This window comes from Cyprinodon tularosa, unplaced genomic scaffold (genome assembly GCF_016077235.1).
Source record: "Cyprinodon tularosa strain WSP-4 unplaced genomic scaffold, ASM1607723v1 ctg305, whole genome shotgun sequence".
Taxonomy (NCBI): Eukaryota; Metazoa; Chordata; class Actinopteri; order Cyprinodontiformes; family Cyprinodontidae; genus Cyprinodon; species Cyprinodon tularosa.
The window spans coordinates 60385-81231 of record NW_024039014.1 but is presented as its reverse complement, the minus strand read 5'-3'; the positions used below and the strand labels follow the sequence as shown (position 1 = coordinate 81231).

Sequence of the window (20847 nt, the reverse complement as noted above, 5' to 3'; positions counted from 1 at the left end):
GGCATCCAGCTTCTGCACAGAACATACACCTACAGGGCCTTTCAAAAGTATTTAAACCATTTGAATATTTCCATATTTTTCATTTTACAGCTACACAACTTATATGCAACAGACCTACACAAAGCAGTGCATATTTGTCAATTGGAAGGAAGATATTTTCCCTTTTACATAAAGAAATCTGGTAAATGTGATATTTACTTATATTGAGCAGTTTTACTCAGGTACCCCTAAATAAAACCCTGTGTTACCAGCCCCTTCAGAAGATGATTAAGGAAATATAATCTAGATGTGTGTATTTTAATCTCCGAGGATAGCCATGTGTTCTCTAAAGGCTTCTAATATTCAGGTTGTCAAAGTGACCTGGTTATTCATTTCAGAAAATCTAATCATGACACGGTGACACTTATCCAATGAATCAACGTCCATGAATGCAACACTCCCGCTTTATTCATGCACACATTGGCAGAGTGTAATCATCTAGATCAGTGGTTCCAAACCCTGGTCCTTGAGGACCCCTGTCCTGCATGTTTTAGATATACACTATATTGCCAAAAGTATTTGCTCACCCATCCAAATTATTGGAATCAGGTGTTCCAATCACTTCCATGGCCACAGGTGTATAAATTCAAGCACCTAGGCATGCAGACTGTTTTTACAAACATTTGTGAAAGAATGGGTCGCTCTCAGGAGCTCAGTGAATTCCAGCGTGGAACTGTGATAGGATGCCACCTGTGCAACAAATCCAGTCGTGAAATTTCCTCGCTCCTAAATATTCCACAGTCAACTGTCAGCTGTATTATAAGAAAATGGAAGTGTTTGGGAACGACAGCAACTCAGCCACGAAGTGGTAGGCCACGTAAACTGACGGAGCGGGGTCAGCGGATGCTGACGCGCATAGTGCGAAGAGGTCGCCAACTTTCTGCAGAGTCAATCACTACAGACCTCCAAACTTCATGTGGCCTTCAGATTAGCTCAAGAACAGTGCGCAGAGAGCTTCATGGAATGGGTTTCCATGGTCGAGCAGCTGCATCCAAGCCATACATCACCAAGTGCAATGCAAAGCGTCGGATGCGGTGGTGTAAAGCACGCCGCCACTGGACTCTAGAGCAGTGGAGACGCGTTCTCTGGAGTGACGAATCGCGCTTCTCCATCTGGCAATCTGATGGACGGGTCTGGGTTTGGCGGTTGCCAGGAGAACGGTACTTGTCTGACTGCATTGTGCCAAGTGTAAAGTTTGTTGGAGGGGGGATTATGGTGTGGGGTTGTTTTTCAGGAGCTGGGCTTGGCCCCTTAGTTCCAGTGAAAGGAACTCTGAATGCTTCAGCATCCCAAGACATTTTGGACAATTCCATGCTCCCAACTTTGTGGGAACAGTTTGGAGCTGGCCCCTTCCTCTTCCAACATGACTGTGCACCAGTGCACAAAGCAAGGTCCATAAAGACATGGATGACAGAGTCTGGTGTGGATGAACTTGACTGGCCTGCACAGAGTCCTGACCTCAACCCGATAGAACACCTTTGGGATGAATTAGAGCGGAGACTGAGAGCCAGGCCTTCTCGTCCAACATCAGTGTGCAACCTCACAAATGCGCTTCTGGAAGAATGGTCAAAAATTCCCATAAACACACTCCTAAACCTTGTGGACAGCCTTCCCAGAAGAGTTGAAGCTGTTCTAGCTGCAAAGGGTGGACCGACGTCATATTGAACCCTATGGATTAGGAACGGGATGTCACTTAAGCTCATATGTGAGTCAAGGCAGGTGAGCAAATACTTTTGGCAATATAGTGTATCTCTGTTGATAACCTGATTTAAATTAGGGCTATCCCTCTGCAGTTGGGTGCTGCAGAAGCCTTGTATGTGTGATCCAACTAGGAAACACCTAAAACATGCAGGACGGGGGTTTCTGAAGAAAACAGGATTTGGAACCACTGATCTAGATAACTGCATGATGATCTAGGTCCAGACAAATGCTTTGCTAGACTACAACATTTTACCTATTTTGATGACTTCATTCCTGGTTAACCATGTCCTGCTAATGCATTAATATTCTGCATTAAGGCAGTGATTTAATATATATATAAATAGGGCCGTCTTCTTGAACTGATGGTTCAGGGTAGTGAAATGGTAAATCTGGAAGGGGCAGCAGAAAAAATCAGCTCCAATGAAAAATGAGACCAATAAGAAACATATTAGACATGTAGAGAGCAGCAGCGGGCAGAGTGATAACAATGTCATTATTGAGGTAAAGCTAAATAAAAACTTTTTTTTAAAATGTGCTCTCTGTCATGAAGGGTAGAGGCTCTGGTCAAATGAGGCCAGAGCTGAAAATTTTAGGCCACCTCTGCTATATCTTAGTTACCTGTAGTGGTGGTGGTAGCATTGCATTGCCTCTCAATAGCAGAGAAGCTGGTCAGTCAGTTATACTAAAAAATTACCAATATCCTAGAGACAAATGGTTAGAAGTTTAAAATGATGCATTAGTGCCAGACATTCAATTTCCAACATGATGCTCACGCTAAACATTGCAAGATCTATGAGAGAATAGATTGAAACATATTCATGTGACAGCAGACGAAGTGTAGACCTATATTTTAATGTTTTTTTTTTTTTTTTAGCTCTACCTTATCCAGTTGAGTGATTTTACAAAAAATAAAACTTATGTTCAGTCTCAAATGATCATAAAAGATATCTGGCTGTTTATACAGTGATAGGCCGTCCTACAAGGTATTGACTCGGAGGTAGAGATTCAAATGAATGCTACTTTTGACAAAAAAAAAAAGACTTAAACCATCCATCTTTCAATCATCGGTACCTGATTGTACTTGAAGTGTTGCATGGAGGCTGGAAGAGGGATATTGGGATATTTCTAGTCCATCACAGAAAAAATGGGATTCTTTTCCTTCCACTTCACAGTAATGCTCTACTGCATGTTGGTTCATTACATAAAATACATCTATAATATATGAAAGTTTGTGGTTGTAACATTAATGAGTAAAAATCTGTTTTTCATTCAAAATAGTTTATTGCTAACATGCAAGAGTGCCATCAAAGTCCAGACCACCACAGATGCAAAAAGTATAGTTTTCTCTGTACAAATATACTGCAAGTATTCAGAAATATATGCTCGAAACAAGAAAAAAAGTTGGGCAGCGAGGTTAGAACTTAAGCTGATCCATTCTTTCAACCAAATATAGGGTTTTGTTATGATAGTTGACATGCATCAACATTACAGTGCAATATACTGGGAGGAGACAGACGCACTCGCATACACACGCAGATGGAATTTGCAATTTACAGCTGACGTGCAGGAGGGAAAAAAAGGGGGAGAAAGGTAGAAATTAGACAAAAAAAAAAAAAAAAAGTACCATTAAGAAGTTTTTTTTTTTTTTAAGATGGTCTCTTAAAGTCATTAAAACATGTCTTCTGCATCCAAACCACCTGTTACATTATGAAGCCAAGGGGGGGACACACTTTGTCTTCTGCAGCACTTTTTGGTTGATCATTTATCAGGAGCACCTTACAAGTATTGGCGTCCTCACTACTTTAGAAACAACTAAAACTACTGGTGCATAGCTTTGTGCTTAAAATGAAGCAACTTGCATCAAAAGTGGCACAACATTCTGTGTTGCAATATTCTGAGAATTGAACTCATCTGTAACAAATGTAAACATGTTGTACCTATGATACTGTTACAGTAACAACACCCTCAAACATTCAGTATCGGAACTCTGGCTGTGCAGTACAGCGCACATCCTGGAGTTTGGTTTCTGGATAGAAGGGGCTCAAGGGTTTTGAACACACCACAAATATAAAGGCCTCTGAAGAACACAGATTTGGCACTTTAACACAATCGGCTGTTTTTGTCTTAACAACTTTATTATTGTCTTTTATAAAAGCAAAGTCTTTTTTTTTTTCTTAAATTGAGCAAATAAATATTCTTGTAATTGTAGCCCTTACCAAACAGTTCTCTCTGACTAATGTTACATTAACTAAAGCAAAAAAAAGGATCAGTAAGATACAGAAGGAAATAGAGGTTTCCTTTCTCATTAAACTGATCACTTAAAAATGTGAGATCTAATCATCTAAAAACTACTTTATTACAAACCACATAGGTGCATCAAATGATTTAGTCATTTCCAAAAACTGAAACTCAACATTTCTGTCACAAACTGGTCTACATTTTCTTTTTGGGGGGGGATTATTTTGAAAAGAAAGCTGATGAAAACACAAAATCCAGGTAAAACGAAATATATTTCATGGTTTGAATGTATTCATTTTATGAGTTGGAGGATAGCTGTGAAGGACACATCGGCACATCAATGGATTCCGCAGTGAGGTTATACAACAAAATATCACTACTAAAAAGTTGAATGTTCAGGATGTGGCAAGGAAAAAGTTACACACAAAGGATGAACGCAGCCTTGTAACAACTGCAAAATTAATCGCAAGAATATTTTGGAGAAATTCACAGGACGTGAAAGGGGCTGCAGTTTGAGTTTCTGAATCAACCATCTGCTGACATACTTTTGTGATATGCAACTTTATACAGCAAAAATGTTCTGAAACTTAGTAAAGATTTCTTAAAATAAGTGTATTTACTCTTAATTTGAGTAGGAAAATAAAATTATCAGCCAATGGAATGAGCATTTTTACCCTTATAAATGAGATATCATGCAATTGAAATAAGACAATGCAATTAGTTCTTATTTTAAAAGTAAATTGTCTTATTCCATTGGCAGAGTGTCTCACTAACCTGCTCAATTCAAGAAAAAAATGCACCCATTTTAAGAAGAAATGAAATTTTTTGCAGTGTAACTTGTCATGTGTAAAACTACTCTTGAACCAGATATGCAGGGAGACTTTTACCTGGGTTAATCCATGTGATATACAAATATAATTGTTTCAAAATGTCATTCAGCTTGTAAATCATTTAGTAAGTTGTTTTTGTTCAGTTCTTTCCTTCCACTCCACTTTCCACAGCCATGCTTTGATACAGCACTGAGCAGCCAGCAATGGCCTTTTGTATTTCACACTACATGTAGTTTTGTGTCATTGATTGACTGGTGAAAAAAATTTACAATCAGCAGTCTGATTTACTGTTTGCATCAAACATTTAAATTTCTGTATTGAAAATATCCAAATCTGCCAAACAATTACCGTAAGAAAATTTCCTGAAAATTTTAATCTACGATCTTCATTTTCTGGAAATCCGTAATCCTCAGTTAACAGAAATAATGTTATTTGTCTGAAATTTCCCTCTGTTATGAGTTTCACTTTTGGAACTAAATTAGAACTTTTAAGTGAAAATAGAAATGCTATCAGATGCACATATAGGTTTATAAAGCAAAGCAACAAAAGAGGTCAGTGTGACGTAATTTATTTTGGTCTTAAACTGTTCCAACTCGGAACATTAGCTTAAGTTTAATGAAGCTGGACTTTAAAGCAAGAGAAATAATATTATGCCCCTTTACAATATAGTAAAGGTTGAAAAAGTATTTAGAGAAAAAATAAATGCCCTTAACCTCCATTTTGATTGTCGTTTTTTGTAACATTATTAGTAGACGTTCTTCTAGTGAATTCTATCCACTAGCCTTTACTGATAAACTGACATTGAATTGTAACATCGGATTGTGAAAGCTGTAACTACCTTCTTCTATTCTGTTTTAAGTTCCCCTAAATGTATCACTTAATTTGCCTGCAAGACAAAAGACAAAAAAAATCTTACACAATTAAAAAACTAAAAAAACTCCACAAAAACAGTGTGCATTCATTTGGACTTGTAAGATAGGTGGTTAGGTAGTAATCAAAGTAGCATCAAGTGTTTTTTTAGCTGGATCGATAACAACAAGAACCAAGCAAACACTAAGAGCGAATCAGCCAACCGAAAGAGAAGACATGCAAAATGTCAAATTGTAGAACAAGAAAGAAAAAACCATGAGGGAGACGTTTCCCTTTCAGACTGACGCAACGTTCCGCGGGAATAAATAATACTTTACATTCCAATGTACATACCTGCCCGCTGCCATTAGGTTCAAACACTGACCAAATAAGCAGATAAAGCGAAACAGCTGGTTGCTCCCACAGTCCAAAGTAGGTGTTGTAACCTACAGAAAAGATGCAATGGCAATAAATATTGCCATCTTTTGAACATAATCAAACCCCAGACATAAAAAAAAAGAGAAAGAAAAACTACAGGAATACAGTCAAGCAGCTTTGATAGCCTTTCAGTTTATGTTGCTCTTATTTCTTCTGTTTCTTGAAGATTTTGAAGGGAAGTTTCTTGCGGGTGACGCTGGGATCTGTGTCTTCTCCTGTTGATCCACTGTCCTCCTCCAGAGGACTTTTCTTGGAGGACAGCTGGGGGATGCGACTGCTACCTTTCACCCCCGCAACTCCTGTTTGGCCTCCTGTTGGGGATGGCGTATCGGGCTCCGTTGAGTTGGGGCTAAAAGAACGGGATGACTCGGAGAAGTTGTTGATCTCTCCCATACTGGGTGACTTCTCCATGGGATGAATCTCCCTCATTAATATTGGGCTGCCGGAAAAAGCCTCTGTGGCTCCGGCTTCATAAATGCGGTTCCCTCCGTTAGAGCTGAGGGAGTGCAGGGAGACGGTGTCGTCTGATTGTACGGGCAGCCCATACACAAGAGAGGTGGGTTTGATTAGACGGCTTCTGGAGCTGTAGGCCGAGAGCCGATCACCAACTTGTGAGAGGGACAACGAGGAGTCCGAGTCGGAGCGATTCAAGTCCCTGTAGGGGCCAAACATAAAATGTTATAGTTAGACAGAAAAAATATTAAAGATTCCAGAGTAATAGCAATTATTGCATGCTCAGGTTTGTCTACACTATGCCTGCAAAGGTGCATGCTCAGCAAAGCCTGGATAGTGCAAATTCACACTTGCTGAACAATGTGGAGAATAAATACAATGAAGAGTGTAAAAGCTTAGAAAAGGAGAGAGCAGCTACTTACAGGTGCTGGTCATAAAATTAGAATATCATGAAAAAGTAGATTGATTTCAGTAATTCCATTTAAAAAGTGAAACTTGTATATTATATTCATACATTACATACAAACTCATATATTTCAGATGTTTATTTTGTTTAATTTTGATGATTACAAATGACAACAAATGAAAATCTCAAATTCATCATATCAGAAAATTAGAATATTGTGAAAAGGTTCAAAATTGATGGCCCCTGGTGCCACACTCTAATCAGCTAATTAACTCAAACCACCTGCAAAAGCCTTTAAATGGTCTTTCAGTCTAGTTCTATAGGCTACACAATCATGGGGAAGACTGCTGACTTGACAGTTGTCCAAAAGACGACCATCGACACCTTGCACAAGGAGGGCAAGACACAAAAGGTCATCGCTAAAGAGGCTGGCTGTTCACAGAGCTCAGTGTCCAAGCACATTAATAGAGAGGCGAAGGGAAGGAAAAGATGTGGTCGAAAAAAGTGTACAAGCAAGAGAGATAACCGCACCCTGGAGAGGATTGTGAAACAAAACCCATTCAAAAATGTGGGGGAGATTCACAAAGAGTGGACTGCAGCTGGAGTGAGTGCTTCAAGAACCACCACACACAGACGTATGAAAGACATGGGTTTCTGCTGTCGCATTCCTTGTGTCAAGCCACTCTTGAACCACAGACAGCGTCAGAAGCGTCTTGCCTGGGCTAAAGAGAAACAGGACTGGACTGCTGGTGAGTGGTCCAAAGTCATGTTCTCTGATGAAAGTAAATTTTGCATTTCCTTTGGAAATCAAGGTCCCAGAGTCTGGAGGAAAAGAAGAGAGGCACTTCATCCACGTTGCTTGAAGTCCAGTGTAAAGTTTCCACAGTCAGTGATGGTTTGGGGTGCCATGTCATCTGCTGGTGTTGGTCCATTGTGTTTTCTGAGGTCCAGGGTCAACGCAGCCACATACCAGGAAGTTTTAGAGCACTTCATGCTTCCTGCAGCTGACCAACTTTTTGGAGATGCAGATTTCATTTTCCAACAGGACTTGGCACCTGCACACAGTGCCAAAGCTACCAGTACCTGGTTGAAGGACCATGGTATCCCTGTTCTTAATTGGCCAGCAAACTCTCCTGACCTTAACCCCATAGAAAATCTATGGGGTATTGTGAAGAAGAAGATGCAATACACCAGACCCAACAATTCAGAAGAGCTAAAAGCCACTATTAGAGCAACCTGGGCTATCATAACACCTGAGCAGTGCCACAGACTGATCGACTCCATGCCACGCCGCATTGCTGCAGTAATACAGGCCAAAGGAGGCCCAACTAAATACTGAGTGCTGTACATGCTCATACTTTTCATGTTCATACTTTTCAGTTGGCCAACATTTCTATAAATCCTTTGTTTTTATTGGTCTTCAGTAATATTCTAATTTTCTGATATGATGAATTTGAGATTTTCATTTGTTGTCATTTGTAATCATCAAAATTAAACAAAATAAACATCTGAAATATATGAGTTTGTATGTAATGTATGAATATAATATACAAGTTTCACTTTTTAAATGGAATTACTGAAATCAATCTACTTTTTCATGATATTCTAATTTTATGACCAGCACCTGTATGAGATGCAATTAAAAACACAATTACTTGGTGATAAAACCAACGGAAATTATAAGTAGAATAAAACGTGTCACACTTGAAATAACCAAAAGTGACAGAAGAAGAAAAGGATTAAAGAAAAAGACCCACACACATGCATACAGAGTAGAGTGAGACTGGTACCCGAGACTGTCGCATGAGGACTGAACTTTGGAGATATAATCAGGAATGGGGTCCATGGGTTGGAAAGCAGCATGATGTACATGGGAGGAATGATGTGCAACACCGCCAGCAACGGTGCTGGGCAAGCAGGAGGAGGAAGAGGACAAGGATGGCAGAGACTGAGGGATTGGGTTGGAAGAACAGATGACTGACGGGTGAGAGACAGCTGAGGAGAGAGTTTGCAGAGGAAGACATTCTAGCTGCCCAAACGAATGACTTCGAGACTGCAGGAAGGCAGGCCTAGGCTTAGACGGATAAGGGTTTCCCTCTCCCTGCTGCCCTGCCAGCAGAGAACTCTCTACCAACCTCTGGGAACCCAATGCCAGCTGGGGGTCAATGTGGCGTTGGCGCAGGGACATCATACTGGGAGCTGCAGGAAAAAGTGACATCATTAGTAGCAAACACTAACAGAAGAGATTTTGATAGACAAGGAAATGTCCAGGGAAAAGATTACTGAGGTGTAAATAAAAATGCAACAATAAGTTTGCTGTGGCCCAAATCAATATCTTCTTTTCTTTGAAGTCTGACCTGCAGATTCATAAAAATGGAATATAGAGAAAAGATGTGCTGCAGGCTTTATGTGGTAAAAGGTTTTGAATCCAAAACAAAAATGATATAAGGTGCTACACATTTATCATGAACACACAAATTTGCAGACTTTTTAAATTTTCCAAATTTCAGATCTAGATTCATCAGCTAGTTAGGATTACGAAAGACAATGGATGGACAGATGGATGGATAGTTGGAAGGCAAAATAGAATGGCAGTTATATTCATCTATTAGTAAGATTCTGTTTATAATGGTATTCATCTCTATACTTATTCAGTAGAACCCATGTCCTGTATTTATGGAACCATTATTTATTCTGCACCTGCTGCTATTGCACTTCTGGTTAGACCTAAACTGCATTTTGTTGCCTTGTACCTGTACCTGTGTAATGACAATACAGTTTAATCTAATCTAATCTAGTAATAATTTTCAATGTTAGTTTTTCACCATACATTTTTTTCACAGAAAAAAACAAACACTGGAACCCTTCTCCGCATTAAAGATAAAGTCCTTTACATGTATTAGATTTTTATTAAACTCAAACTGCTGTATCTTAGTTAATGCTAATATCTGAATAAAAATACGTTTTTTTTTTTTTTTTCATAAATAAAAAAAATAAAATAAAATTTTTTTAGCAATTGTCCAGTTAAACATCAGAGCTGAATATATCTCTGGCTGAATAAATTGGTGCACTTCTAATGCTGGATTGCATTTATATTTCCGCACTTTATCTCAGTATCATAAATGCTTCAGTAATGCACCAGAAGAAAAAAACACCAATTATTTCATATCATTTCAAACTAAGAAAGCAAATAAAATGATTAGAATTGATTGACCTTGAATGACATTAATAAAAAACTACATGTATAGAGAAGGGGGTAGTTATAAATAATAGTAAGGTTCCCAGTTGAACAGCATAAGAAAATTTTGCCGTTTGTTCAGCTGTGATTGACTACATACAATTCATGCGGATTTTGAAATCAAGAGTATGGGTCAAAGGAAGAGGCGATTCGAAGAATAAACTTGGGAATGAATGAAAGCCAACCAGTATATTTCCACATGAACTGGCAATCTGAAGCAATAGGCCACAGGTCACTGACTCGCCGCCCCGGCTGCATTGTGCGATCTAAATAAGGCCAATGAGAGAGTTTTGGAAATCAAAAAGAAACAAAGGTGGTGTAAATGGGAAAGGGAGTGAGAAAGGAGGGTGTAATTAATATTTTTTATGACTTTCACGCGTTAACAATTATGAGCTAACACTTCATGTTTCGCTGAAACAGTTTCTGATCATTTGACAAAACAATTAATTGGTTAACTTAGCTGAACTGTGTGATGTGCTTGCACTCAGACTAATCCAGGTTAAGAGAAAAAGATGGAAATGTATGTAATATTTCTGTGTCTGATGTCAAACCTAAACGATGATCTGAGAAATTACCACACGCAAAATTGTTCTCCAAGTTGTACTAAACCAGGAAAGCACGTTAAAATTGCTGCGCCAAAATATGATCAGAACCAAAATGATTTTAGTAAGTATATTTTTTACTTGACAGTTAATTTTTAAAAAGAAAAAAAGGTCATACAAGGCCTTTTTTAAAATTGGCCCCAGGTTTAAGTAAAAACACTTAAATGGTGGGGAAAGGAAAAAAAAAAAGAGAGAGAGATGCACCATGAAATTATTAGATGAATGTGGCCCTGACCAGTGATAAGCCAGGAAACAAAATCTGGAAAAAAAAAAGCAAAGAAGCAAGTGTATGATTTTTAATTATGTGTTTTTTTTTTTGTTTGTCTTTTATTTTATTTTCCCAGTTAGTAAAAATCACCTAAGAGGTTCCAGGTTGTGGTAACATCATCCTTTCACACTGGCTTGGTGTATATTGTTAAAAATAATATTACTTAACTACTTAAAAAAAAAAAAAAAAAAAGACAGAGGAGAAAAAGGTTTTATGCTGTTTTTGCTATATTAGTAAAAAAAAAAAAAAAAAAAAAAAAAAAAAAATCAGCTAAATGACTGAACAGTGCATCTGTACAAAAAAACGTAAACTGCAACGGTGTCAGAAGACGACAGTTACTTCAACTTACATAAACAACTCGGACAACAATTACTGATGAACATTTTCAACCTAAAACCATCATTGCCTGGGAGGCAGGAAGACAACTTCCAGGAGATATTGAACAACAAGTCCCAATTGTCATGCTGGGTGATTATTTTTCTTTTATTTCTCCATCACAGTCTTTATCTGTTTAGGGATTCGTCTACTACTCCCCACACCTTGGAGTACAGATTCAGAAGACCCCTTACATTGCAGAGTTCCAGGTAAAATCCCTTCATCCAAGTCGTCCATATCGTCCGACATGACAAAGTGCTGAGGCGTGGCTCTGCCACCCATGAAGCTGGCATCAAGGTTGAGGGCTGAGGCCAGTGAGGGAAGGCCTGGATTATTGACTATAGTAAAGCCTGTGAGCACCTCTATCTGCTGCCAGCGGTGCAGCCTTTCCCTCAGAGCAGCAGTCACCTCACCGAGGGCTTGCCTGCAGAGTTATAAAAAAAAAAACATATATAGGAATGCTGGAAATTAAACCCTGGGCTACTTTCTAACAATGTCTTGCAATGTTGTTTGACTTACTTTGCAGCCAATATTTTATGGTCCACATCATCCAGTGAGGAGCTATGAGCCACATGGAACGTCCCAAATAGAGTGTTTCTCTTTTTCTTTATCTTCTCTGCCTGTGAAAAAGCCCCAAAAAGCTGAGCTTGGTTCCAATAATGTAAGTGTTTGAATAATTCAGAAACATCTACAATAATGAGGCCACCACTGTCTTAATCTTTACATTTGATCAGTTCCACTAAATGGCATCTTACTGACACTTTGGTTTTGCTTACCCCTTCTTTGGCCACCAGGAGCTGCCGTTCAGCATTTTGCTTTTTGATGTTGTAGTACTGCACCTCTACCTCATGGGTAAGCTGCAGCCACTTCTGCAGAGGCTCTGGTGGTGACCAGCCACTCCGGGACTCCAGCTCCTTCTCAGCTTTCTTCAGAGCCATGCGCACCTAGAACAACATGATAAGGATAAATGTGGCGCACAACAATAATAAATAACTTTTTTTTCCGTAAATTTCATTAATTTCAGTGACATTAAATTAAATTTCAATTTATATAAAATATAAATGTGCCGTCTAAAAACAACAAACCTGATTTGATTTGTGCAGAGCTGCACAAATCCAAAGGTCACCACTCTATCAGGTTTGTTTAGCAGAGTTTCTACAGCTGATACAAAGTTTCCCATCTGCCAATTAGGGCTGCAATTAATGATTATTTGCAACTGGATAAATCTGTCAAGTATTTTTTTTTTTCCTCGATTAATCGGTTAAAGAAGACTTTTTACGAAATTAAACAAGCTGAAACTCAAGCTTTTCCACTTAAGGAGTTCTGGATAGAGCATATTGACAGATATTTCTTTTATCTTAATGCAAAATGTTTAAATAACTTTTTTTTTCTTTTTTTTTTTACAATTTCCACATAATTACTGCTCTAAGTGTGTTTCTCTGTCAGCTAAAGGCATGTTTCAGAGTCTCTTCACCAGTGTTGTTTTTGACAGCCATCTTACATTTAATCTTAGTCTTCAGGACGAAAACTATTATTAGTTTTAGTCGCATTTTAGTCATTACAATAGGTGATAGTTTTAGTTGGTTTTAGTTGACTAAAACTTAAAAAGGTTTTAGTCCGTTTTATGTTGCAAAAAAAAGTTAAACTTCACAATCAGATTCTTTAACAGACTGACAGCTCTAGCCTTGATACTAAAATTGCTGGGTATAGAATGCTGCTGTGTAGATCATCATTGCTGTTGGGCAGAAAACTTTGATTTATAGAACTCTAATAAACTTTTTTATGAATTAATGCAATACTTTATACAAAAGTGTCACACAAAAACTGTGAAAGAAGCATATCTTATTCAACACATCATAATGGTTAATATAGCAGTCAGACAAGCTAACAAAATATGCAATAAAGGAATGGTTTTAGACATACAATGTTCCCAAAGCAAACACTTCCTGATCTACCATGAATTATGCATTACACACATCAATCAATCTTCATTACTCCAAAAAAGAAAATAACATTCTTCTTTCTACTTTGGCAATTGTGGCTATATTTTTTCAATTTGCCCCTTGGTTACTGCTGGTGAGGGGTCAAAGTAGATATAAAGAAAAATACAGAGAGAACCTACATAATTGCCAGGTAATGCAATGCCAATCCAGACCTAAACTGAATGACTATGCTAACTAAACTGTTGAAATATTTAAATGAAACATATCTTGGACCCGGATCCTTGTACAGACTTTGTTTAATCAGAGCTTCATTTGGCATCAATGCGTTTTATCAACTTGGAACATTTAGGATAGAGATCGGTATATGCTTTGTTTCAAAGATAAAACTGAATTATTCAGAACTGAAGTGTAAATAATTGGGTTTGAATCTTTAACATGGTGCAACTACACATCATATATGCACTACGGGCAGTGGTAATGCTGATACCAATATCGTGCACACAAAAGAGTGAGAATGGATATGGTTGGTTACTTGCACTAGCACTGTGATGTGGAAAATGTCACGACTGAGGTACCTGTTCTAGCTCTTCTTCTGCATACTTCTGCCGACTCAGCTCATTCTCAGAGCCTTCTCGCAGCTCCCTCAGTCGCTGAGCTTCTTGCTTTGCAGCATTTATCTCATTCCTCAGCTTTTGTTCCAGGGTCACCTTCTCCACTTCAACAGACCGATGCTCCTCCTGGGCAATCTGCAGCCTGAAAGCAGGATCAGGGAACAGTTAACTTTTGTTTTATTCTAACTTAAAGCAAGTCATCAGTGGAGACTTCCAAAGCTAAAAAAGGAAATCTTGCTGTCTCAGTATGGTTGATATGTCCTGAGACTACATGGAAGCATTTGAGTGCCACCTTTGTGTGAAATGTGAGCACTGCATCAGCCGTGCAACACCGGAAATAATGGCTGACATGCAAAAGCAGAGCACTGTGCTCAGCTGGTAAGCTGCTCACAATAAACTGACATCAGAGAGAGCTGAGCCAGAAATGGAAACAGCTGTCAGTGAGTAACCTTAGAATAGCACAGTGTGACTTCAAGTCTTTATGTGTTCTTTGATACATGGGTTAGTTTCTAAGCCAAATACATTTTCTGCAAAAGCATGTTCAAAAGTAAAAACTTTTTACTCATGGCTTTAAGGAGACTAATTTTAAAGTGAAAAAATAAACATAAAAAAAGCACAAATAGTATTCACATATGGGCCTACAGGCTAAGGTTTGTTGCAAGGTTAAACATATAAGGTAATTCATCCTGCAACAATGGCAGCAATGTCATTCAAATCTCTGAGGAAGTTTATTTTTAAACTAATTTGTTTAAAAGCAGTTCATGGTTTTGGGCACTAGGGAGCAGCAATCTTCCCAAGTTTCATTAAACAGAACAGCAGCAGAGGAGGGCAGACAAATGAAAGCCGACCAGACCACCAACTATGGAAAAGTGGCTAGTTGGCAGTCCAGCTAATGCATTCAACCCTGACCTTAACTGAACTATAGCAGCGACTTGGACAATCTGCAGCACCCAGAGAAGAGAAAATGCTGCTGTTTAGCATGCAGAGCCAAGCCAACAAGGCAAAGCTCATTTTTTCCTGGTACCAGGAAGTGGTAGTAACAGACAATAACACTTATAAACGTGCATGCCAAATAGCTTTTAAATAAGCACTCCTTGTTCCTACTATTTTTCAGGTGTGTGTGCATCCCACTCCACAATTTAAATCTATATCCAAATGTGGGTGAATTAGCACCACAGCCAACATACTAAGCAGTTGTTCTTATCACTATCTCCCACCACAGTCGTAGTTCTGTGGCAGAGGAAATCCTGCTCTTATCAAAGCTCCCGCTTGCAGTCTCCTAACAGGGAAGCCATGTCTGACCCTGGCTACTTGATACCAGCAGAGGATCTGCTTAAAAGAATGGAAAGAGAGCAGCTGGCAGCAGGGATCAGAGAGAAAGGCTCTACCACACAGAGGACATACCTCATTTTTCTCTGATATAAAAACATGCTAGACCCACCTTACTGCTAGCAGATTTACAATGTGTTAAGTATGAAATATTAGTATTCATTTTGATAATCGATAGCTGTAAACATGTGTAAAATATAATAATTATGAACACTGAGCTTCTACTACCGGGGAGAGTTAGTCAAATGACTAAACAGCAGACAAACTATGATGCAATACAGAACCAAAAACTGCTGATCTGAATCAAATGCAAACTCTTCTATATCTGAGATGCAGCACAAGACAATACAAGCTGATTAAAGTGCTTTGCTACAAAAAAATAAAACATATCTACATTTTTTGTTGCAACAGAAACATAACATAATGAAAAGGCATTTCAATTGAGATAGACCTCCACAAAGGAGGCAAGAATGGTAAAGTGAGACTCATCGGCGATGCTAGATTCTTCTATTTTATTGCAACACATTTTGCAGCATTTACAGTTGCAATTATTTTTCTAAACTATGTTTCCATCAGCTTTGAAAAATCTAGGTGCTGAACATTTGCCCTTTCTTCTTTGGAAAATAGATTAAGCTGATTTCGACTGGATGGAAGGTGTTTTATTACCTGGACCCACATTGGGTCTCAACTATGTCTAGTTTTAATGTTCCTGCTTAAAAGATTCTGACGACCTTGTGATGCTTCCCAAGCTATGTAGTAGTTGGAATGGTATGTCTAAGGTGATGTGTGGGGTTTTTTTTTTTTGCAACTCATGTGACTCATTGTATAAGCCATAATGTTTTTTATGGCTCTAGCCTATCAGACCATCTTCTCCCACATCTTTGCTTTGTTTACTACATGCCTCATGGCAATATGCAAAGTTCTTTTGCCTCTTATTACTATTTTAGCTTGTACTATCCACATACCTTTTTTCACTTTGCTGTTTATTTAAGTATACTAGTATGTATCTTCCAATGGTACCACAAGTTTTGAGTAGAAACAAGCTTGTGCGGGTAGGCAGCCTGAGGCACCACTACTCTTCGTTCAGGGTCACCAAGAATCAAGGCGGGCATCAGGTAGTCGTGTTTCGAAGATACTTGTTCCGTAGACCATAGAATAAATTATATTTATTCTAATGCAACATTACATGATCTGAGCTTTTTTTCCTCAGTTCAACAAACTTGAAATAAATAACTGTCAAAGTGTTGGTCTCTTTTTTTAAATGTTGCAAGCATTTCTAAGAAGAATCTGTGTAGAAAAGGTAGCAACATTACATCAAACTATCAAGGATCAATAATACTGTATTTTACTGTACTTATTTCATAAACCAAGACTTAATTTCATCTTAAAAACCTTAAATAACCACTGCACAGACAGCCAGGTCAAATAATGGGCATCTAATATTAGAGCAAGAAAATCTTGGATAACAAAAAATGCCCTGACCTGTACAGCTAATGGCCGTAAGTATCCTTTTAAGGTATAGGAAGATCAAAGGCAGGCTTTGAAGCACATTCTCAAAATTCCTCCCAGTAATTTACCAAAGTAGATCCACAGATCCAAAAGGATGAAGCTTCTTTATATGTTTTTGGTGGGTTTTATTACCTTTAGTTATCTTAGCAAATGGGCCAACTAATGTTTTGTTCTAGTCTAGTGAACAACTTGAAATCAACAGAACAAGCCAACCTCACACCTTTAAGTCACATAAACTATTCTCCAGCCAGCAGCCCAGATAAAGCTACATTTGAAAGGGAGTTGCTGTTTAATCTGTAAGAAATAATTACAAAGAGCCAACCCCCTATTTTATTTAGATTATTCTATTATATTACTAGCATATATATTATCCTCTTATTTGAGTATGCTATAAATAACTATCGTCTGGTATTTAAGAAAACATGTGATGACAAAGGGTCTATTTAGAGGTGGTTCTGATTTTCCATCAGAGATACCTAGCTCTTGCCCTGCTTTTAAAGTTTTGGCAATCTGGCTTAAACTGCTGCAGGTGATTTTCCTCTAAGAAAAAAGCAGATATTTTCCCCAATTTATGTTTTGTTTGTTTTTATTTCCAGCAGACACCATGCATATATCAAATAACATTTGGCTATTATTATCATCAGCATTAACAGCTACCTTTCCCCTACATTCTGTAGATTCAGTATGGGAGTATGGCTATTTCCAGCAATCCTGACTATATTTGAACCTAGCTTTTGCTAGATGGATAATGGCACGATATAATATGTGAAGTGTTGTTTATTTATATAGCCATTTAAAGAATAGCTTACATTTTTGTTATTACTTATACACATATGTGGGCTTTAAGTTACCATTGACAATAAAGGATAGATGAACAAACAAGATGTAGATAATATAATATTCAAGTTACGTGGAACAGAGACTCATGTATCATGTAACCGTTTGCCATGTGGGTGGTAGGAAAAACCCTTACTTTTGCTGTAGATCATGCAAACTCTGCTCAGCACGCTGCAGGCCTTCCAAGTCCTTCATCATTTTCTTCATATGGTCCTTTGAGTAACGATTCTGTATGTAGGCAAACCAGCAGCCTCCCATTCCTATGACTATTGACACCACAAGCATGAAGTCCTTCAGGTGGTTGTGTCGATTCACTATAGAAAAGAGACAAACCCAAGTTTATTTTAAACTGATAGGTAATAAACTCATTTTCTAAAAAAAAAACAAAAAAACAACAACATTCTATGTGACATCAGAATGTCATATGGAGGGAAAAAAAAAACAGTTTGGTAACGACAGGTGAACTTAGATTCTGATAGGTGTAAAATAAGACTGCATTTCATTTGAGAATAAAGACGTCTAGAATCATTTGTGCTGATGCTTTGTGGAGCAACGTTGTCTGTTGGTACTGGACAACTGTTTTATCAAGTCAATAGTCAATCTACTGGGAAATTATACAGCACTTCATGCTTCTGCTACCATCAAGCTTGACTGGAATGCCTATAACTGGCACCAATGTGCTTGATGGCCATCAAACTTGCCTGAGCTAAAACCGATAGAGAAGCCATGGTATAAAAATCAAGAGGAAGACGAGAGTCAAACTAGAGCCAGGAAAGAAGATATGCTTAGTGCTGATATTAAAAAGGCAAACCAGTCATCTTTAAAACCTCAGCAGGCGGTCGCCTTCATGTCATGCCAAACTAATAGTTATTTATGCACATAATCTACACAACAGTTTCACCTTTTTTATTTAACTCCTATAACTGCAGTTATCTGCATCTTGTGAGGTATAAGTAATCTGGATCAAATGTTATAGCACTTGAACAATGTGCAAGTTTCAAAAGGATGTGGTGTAAGGCACGCATTTCCAACCCAGTGCAAGAAGTGTTGTGGATTGAAACAAATGGGGTCAGTGTCGCAAAGTTTAGGTTGTGGCAACGGGGGCTAAATGCAAAAGACCACAACAGAGACAGGTCAGGACAGCAGAGGCCATTTCAGTCTGAGAACCAGAGCTTGTATTCTGCAAAAAAGTGTTTGTTGATTAATGCAGGGTGCATTAGGACATTTTATTTAAATATCAACGAGTGTGTTGTGATCCTGCCAATGTCAAAAAATAAATGTTAGCTCATTGGAACATGTACCTTTAAAAAGCAAAAAATAGGTTTCAGGTGACTGTCCTGTCAAAGACAGAAATTGTAGGGTTAATCTGTGTCTTTTGCAAACGAAGCACTAGAAAAACTAGTCACGAAAACTTGCCTTTTGCAAGTTGCAAGCTGAGGGAAATTTTCTTCTTGCAAAACCTGATTTAAAGCAAGCAGGAAAGACATGTCAAAATGATACTATTTACTTCCTGGAGTGAGACTTAAGATAAGGTGATTTTGTGGAACAGAATAGAAAAATTCCTGAGGAAATGCCCCAAAGAAATATAGAAGATTACTCTTGACTGTTTTTTTCAGTGCCAAAAATGATCAAGTTTAAATACAGAAAATATTAAAACCCTTGAAAGCATAAATACCATTATCATCATAACCAACCTTTTCATTGTGTTTTTAGAGTTAAGGGCGGATTTTACTTCGGCGACCGCACACATCAAATGTCGCTTCCGTCTCGTCGCAAACCAGTTTTGCTGGTATGCTTCTGCAACGTCGGTCTGGACAGCACTTTCCCGCCAAAGCTCAAGGGGGAGCCTACTCAAGAACTCGCAAGAACTTCGGCGGATGGTCACAAGAACTTCTTCGGTGGCGCCGGCGGGAGTATTTATTTTCCAAAACAACATGTCTGAGGCATCGAACAAGTGGTTGTACTTCCGACCCTCCTCGATCAACCTTTTGTCGTCGTTATCCATTGTTTTTATTACTCCTCGGTTTTTAAAAATGGCGTGCCCCAGCATCAAATCGAGAAGGACGACCACACAGACAGCCGGAAAGGCATACTATTGACCAATCACAGCTGCTTTTTGTCTGTGCACTTCCACTTGAGGTCTGTGCGAGTATGAGACCATCAGACGTTTAGTCAGGATTTTTTTTTAGGTGCGCGACGATGGTTGCAGAACCTATGGACCGGGGGCGTGGTCGTGCACAGAGACAGATTTGACGGTTGCAGAGGCTATGCGTCAGAAGTATAAAGTGGCCTTAATCCTTTTTGGGCCCTGCCCTTAAACCAGATATGTGCCTTAACCTGTGAATAATGATAGCACCTTTGTTACCACATCATGGAGAAAACAGAAAGATATTGAGGGGACACCTGACCTCATTTAGCAACACGGATAAGATGCAGAGAGCAATACCCATGTAGGAAATGATCTCTTTTTTGGAAACGCCTTTCACCATAGGATTATGAAACTATTGGAATCTAGGATTAAGGGACGTAACAACCAAAAACCCTAAGGCATTGGGACAAAGAACAGTCCACAACGAATCTACCCCAAATAGTTTGAGTAGGAAGACAAAAATCAGATCATGAGGCAGATATAGTGTGTGCATAGTGCTTTGCAATACTAAAATTGGATACACTGCTATTCCGTAATGGTTTAATTTGCAATATATTTTGCAACCCTAGTTAGCACCTTATCTTTGTTCTGTCTATACAAAACATTCGCAGATGATGTCAACACACTGTTAAACCAATAACTCTTTCCAAATAACCTCCAGCATCTTTAGCCCCGATAAGCTTTAATGCAACTGTTTATTTACGCTGAGCCAAATGAAGGAGAAAATATCTAACTTCAATTACAGACTAACTGTATAAGTACTTGAATTTCTCTGTCTTTTTTTTTTTTTGATCAATCACTTGTGTAGCAAAAGTTTGAAGGGACCTTTTTCAGGGCCAAACTATTTCATGTGACAAACATAACATAACAAACTAGAGTTTGAGCAGCATGAGGGAATGTATCCTAAGATCAACAGTTCTATCTGCTAAGATACTACAGCATAGTTAAACCATCACTAGTCGAATAATAAATTACTATGTATAGAAAAGTGAGAACAAGATAACTTCTGCTTTTCAGACACTTTAATTGACT

At 38.4% G+C, this 20847-nt stretch overlaps 1 protein-coding gene across 3 annotated transcripts in view; it reads right to left on the bottom strand.

Moving 5' to 3' along the window:
* Nucleotides 1–5834: 5834 nt before the first annotated feature.
* stim1a (stromal interaction molecule 1a) overlaps nt 5835–20847 on the bottom strand; it is a 41232-nt gene continuing 26219 nt past the window's right edge. Inside the window, exons 7-14 of one of the 3 annotated variants that reach the window (XM_038291982.1) lie at nt 17803–17980; nt 13956–14133; nt 12214–12381; nt 11957–12057; nt 11632–11861; nt 10378–10458; nt 8745–9153; nt 5835–6750 (exon numbers count right to left, since the gene is read on the bottom strand). In XM_038291982.1, the coding sequence (XP_038147910.1) occupies nt 6240–6750; nt 8745–9153; nt 10378–10458; nt 11632–11861; nt 11957–12057; nt 12214–12381; nt 13956–14133; nt 17803–17980 (1856 nt within the window). In that variant the 3' untranslated portion in view covers nt 5835–6239. The remainder of the gene's footprint in view (nt 6751–8744; nt 9154–10377; nt 10459–11631; nt 11862–11956; nt 12058–12213; nt 12382–13955; nt 14134–17802; nt 17981–20847) is intronic. The other 2 variants (XM_038291980.1, XM_038291981.1) reach the window with 2 other exon arrangements.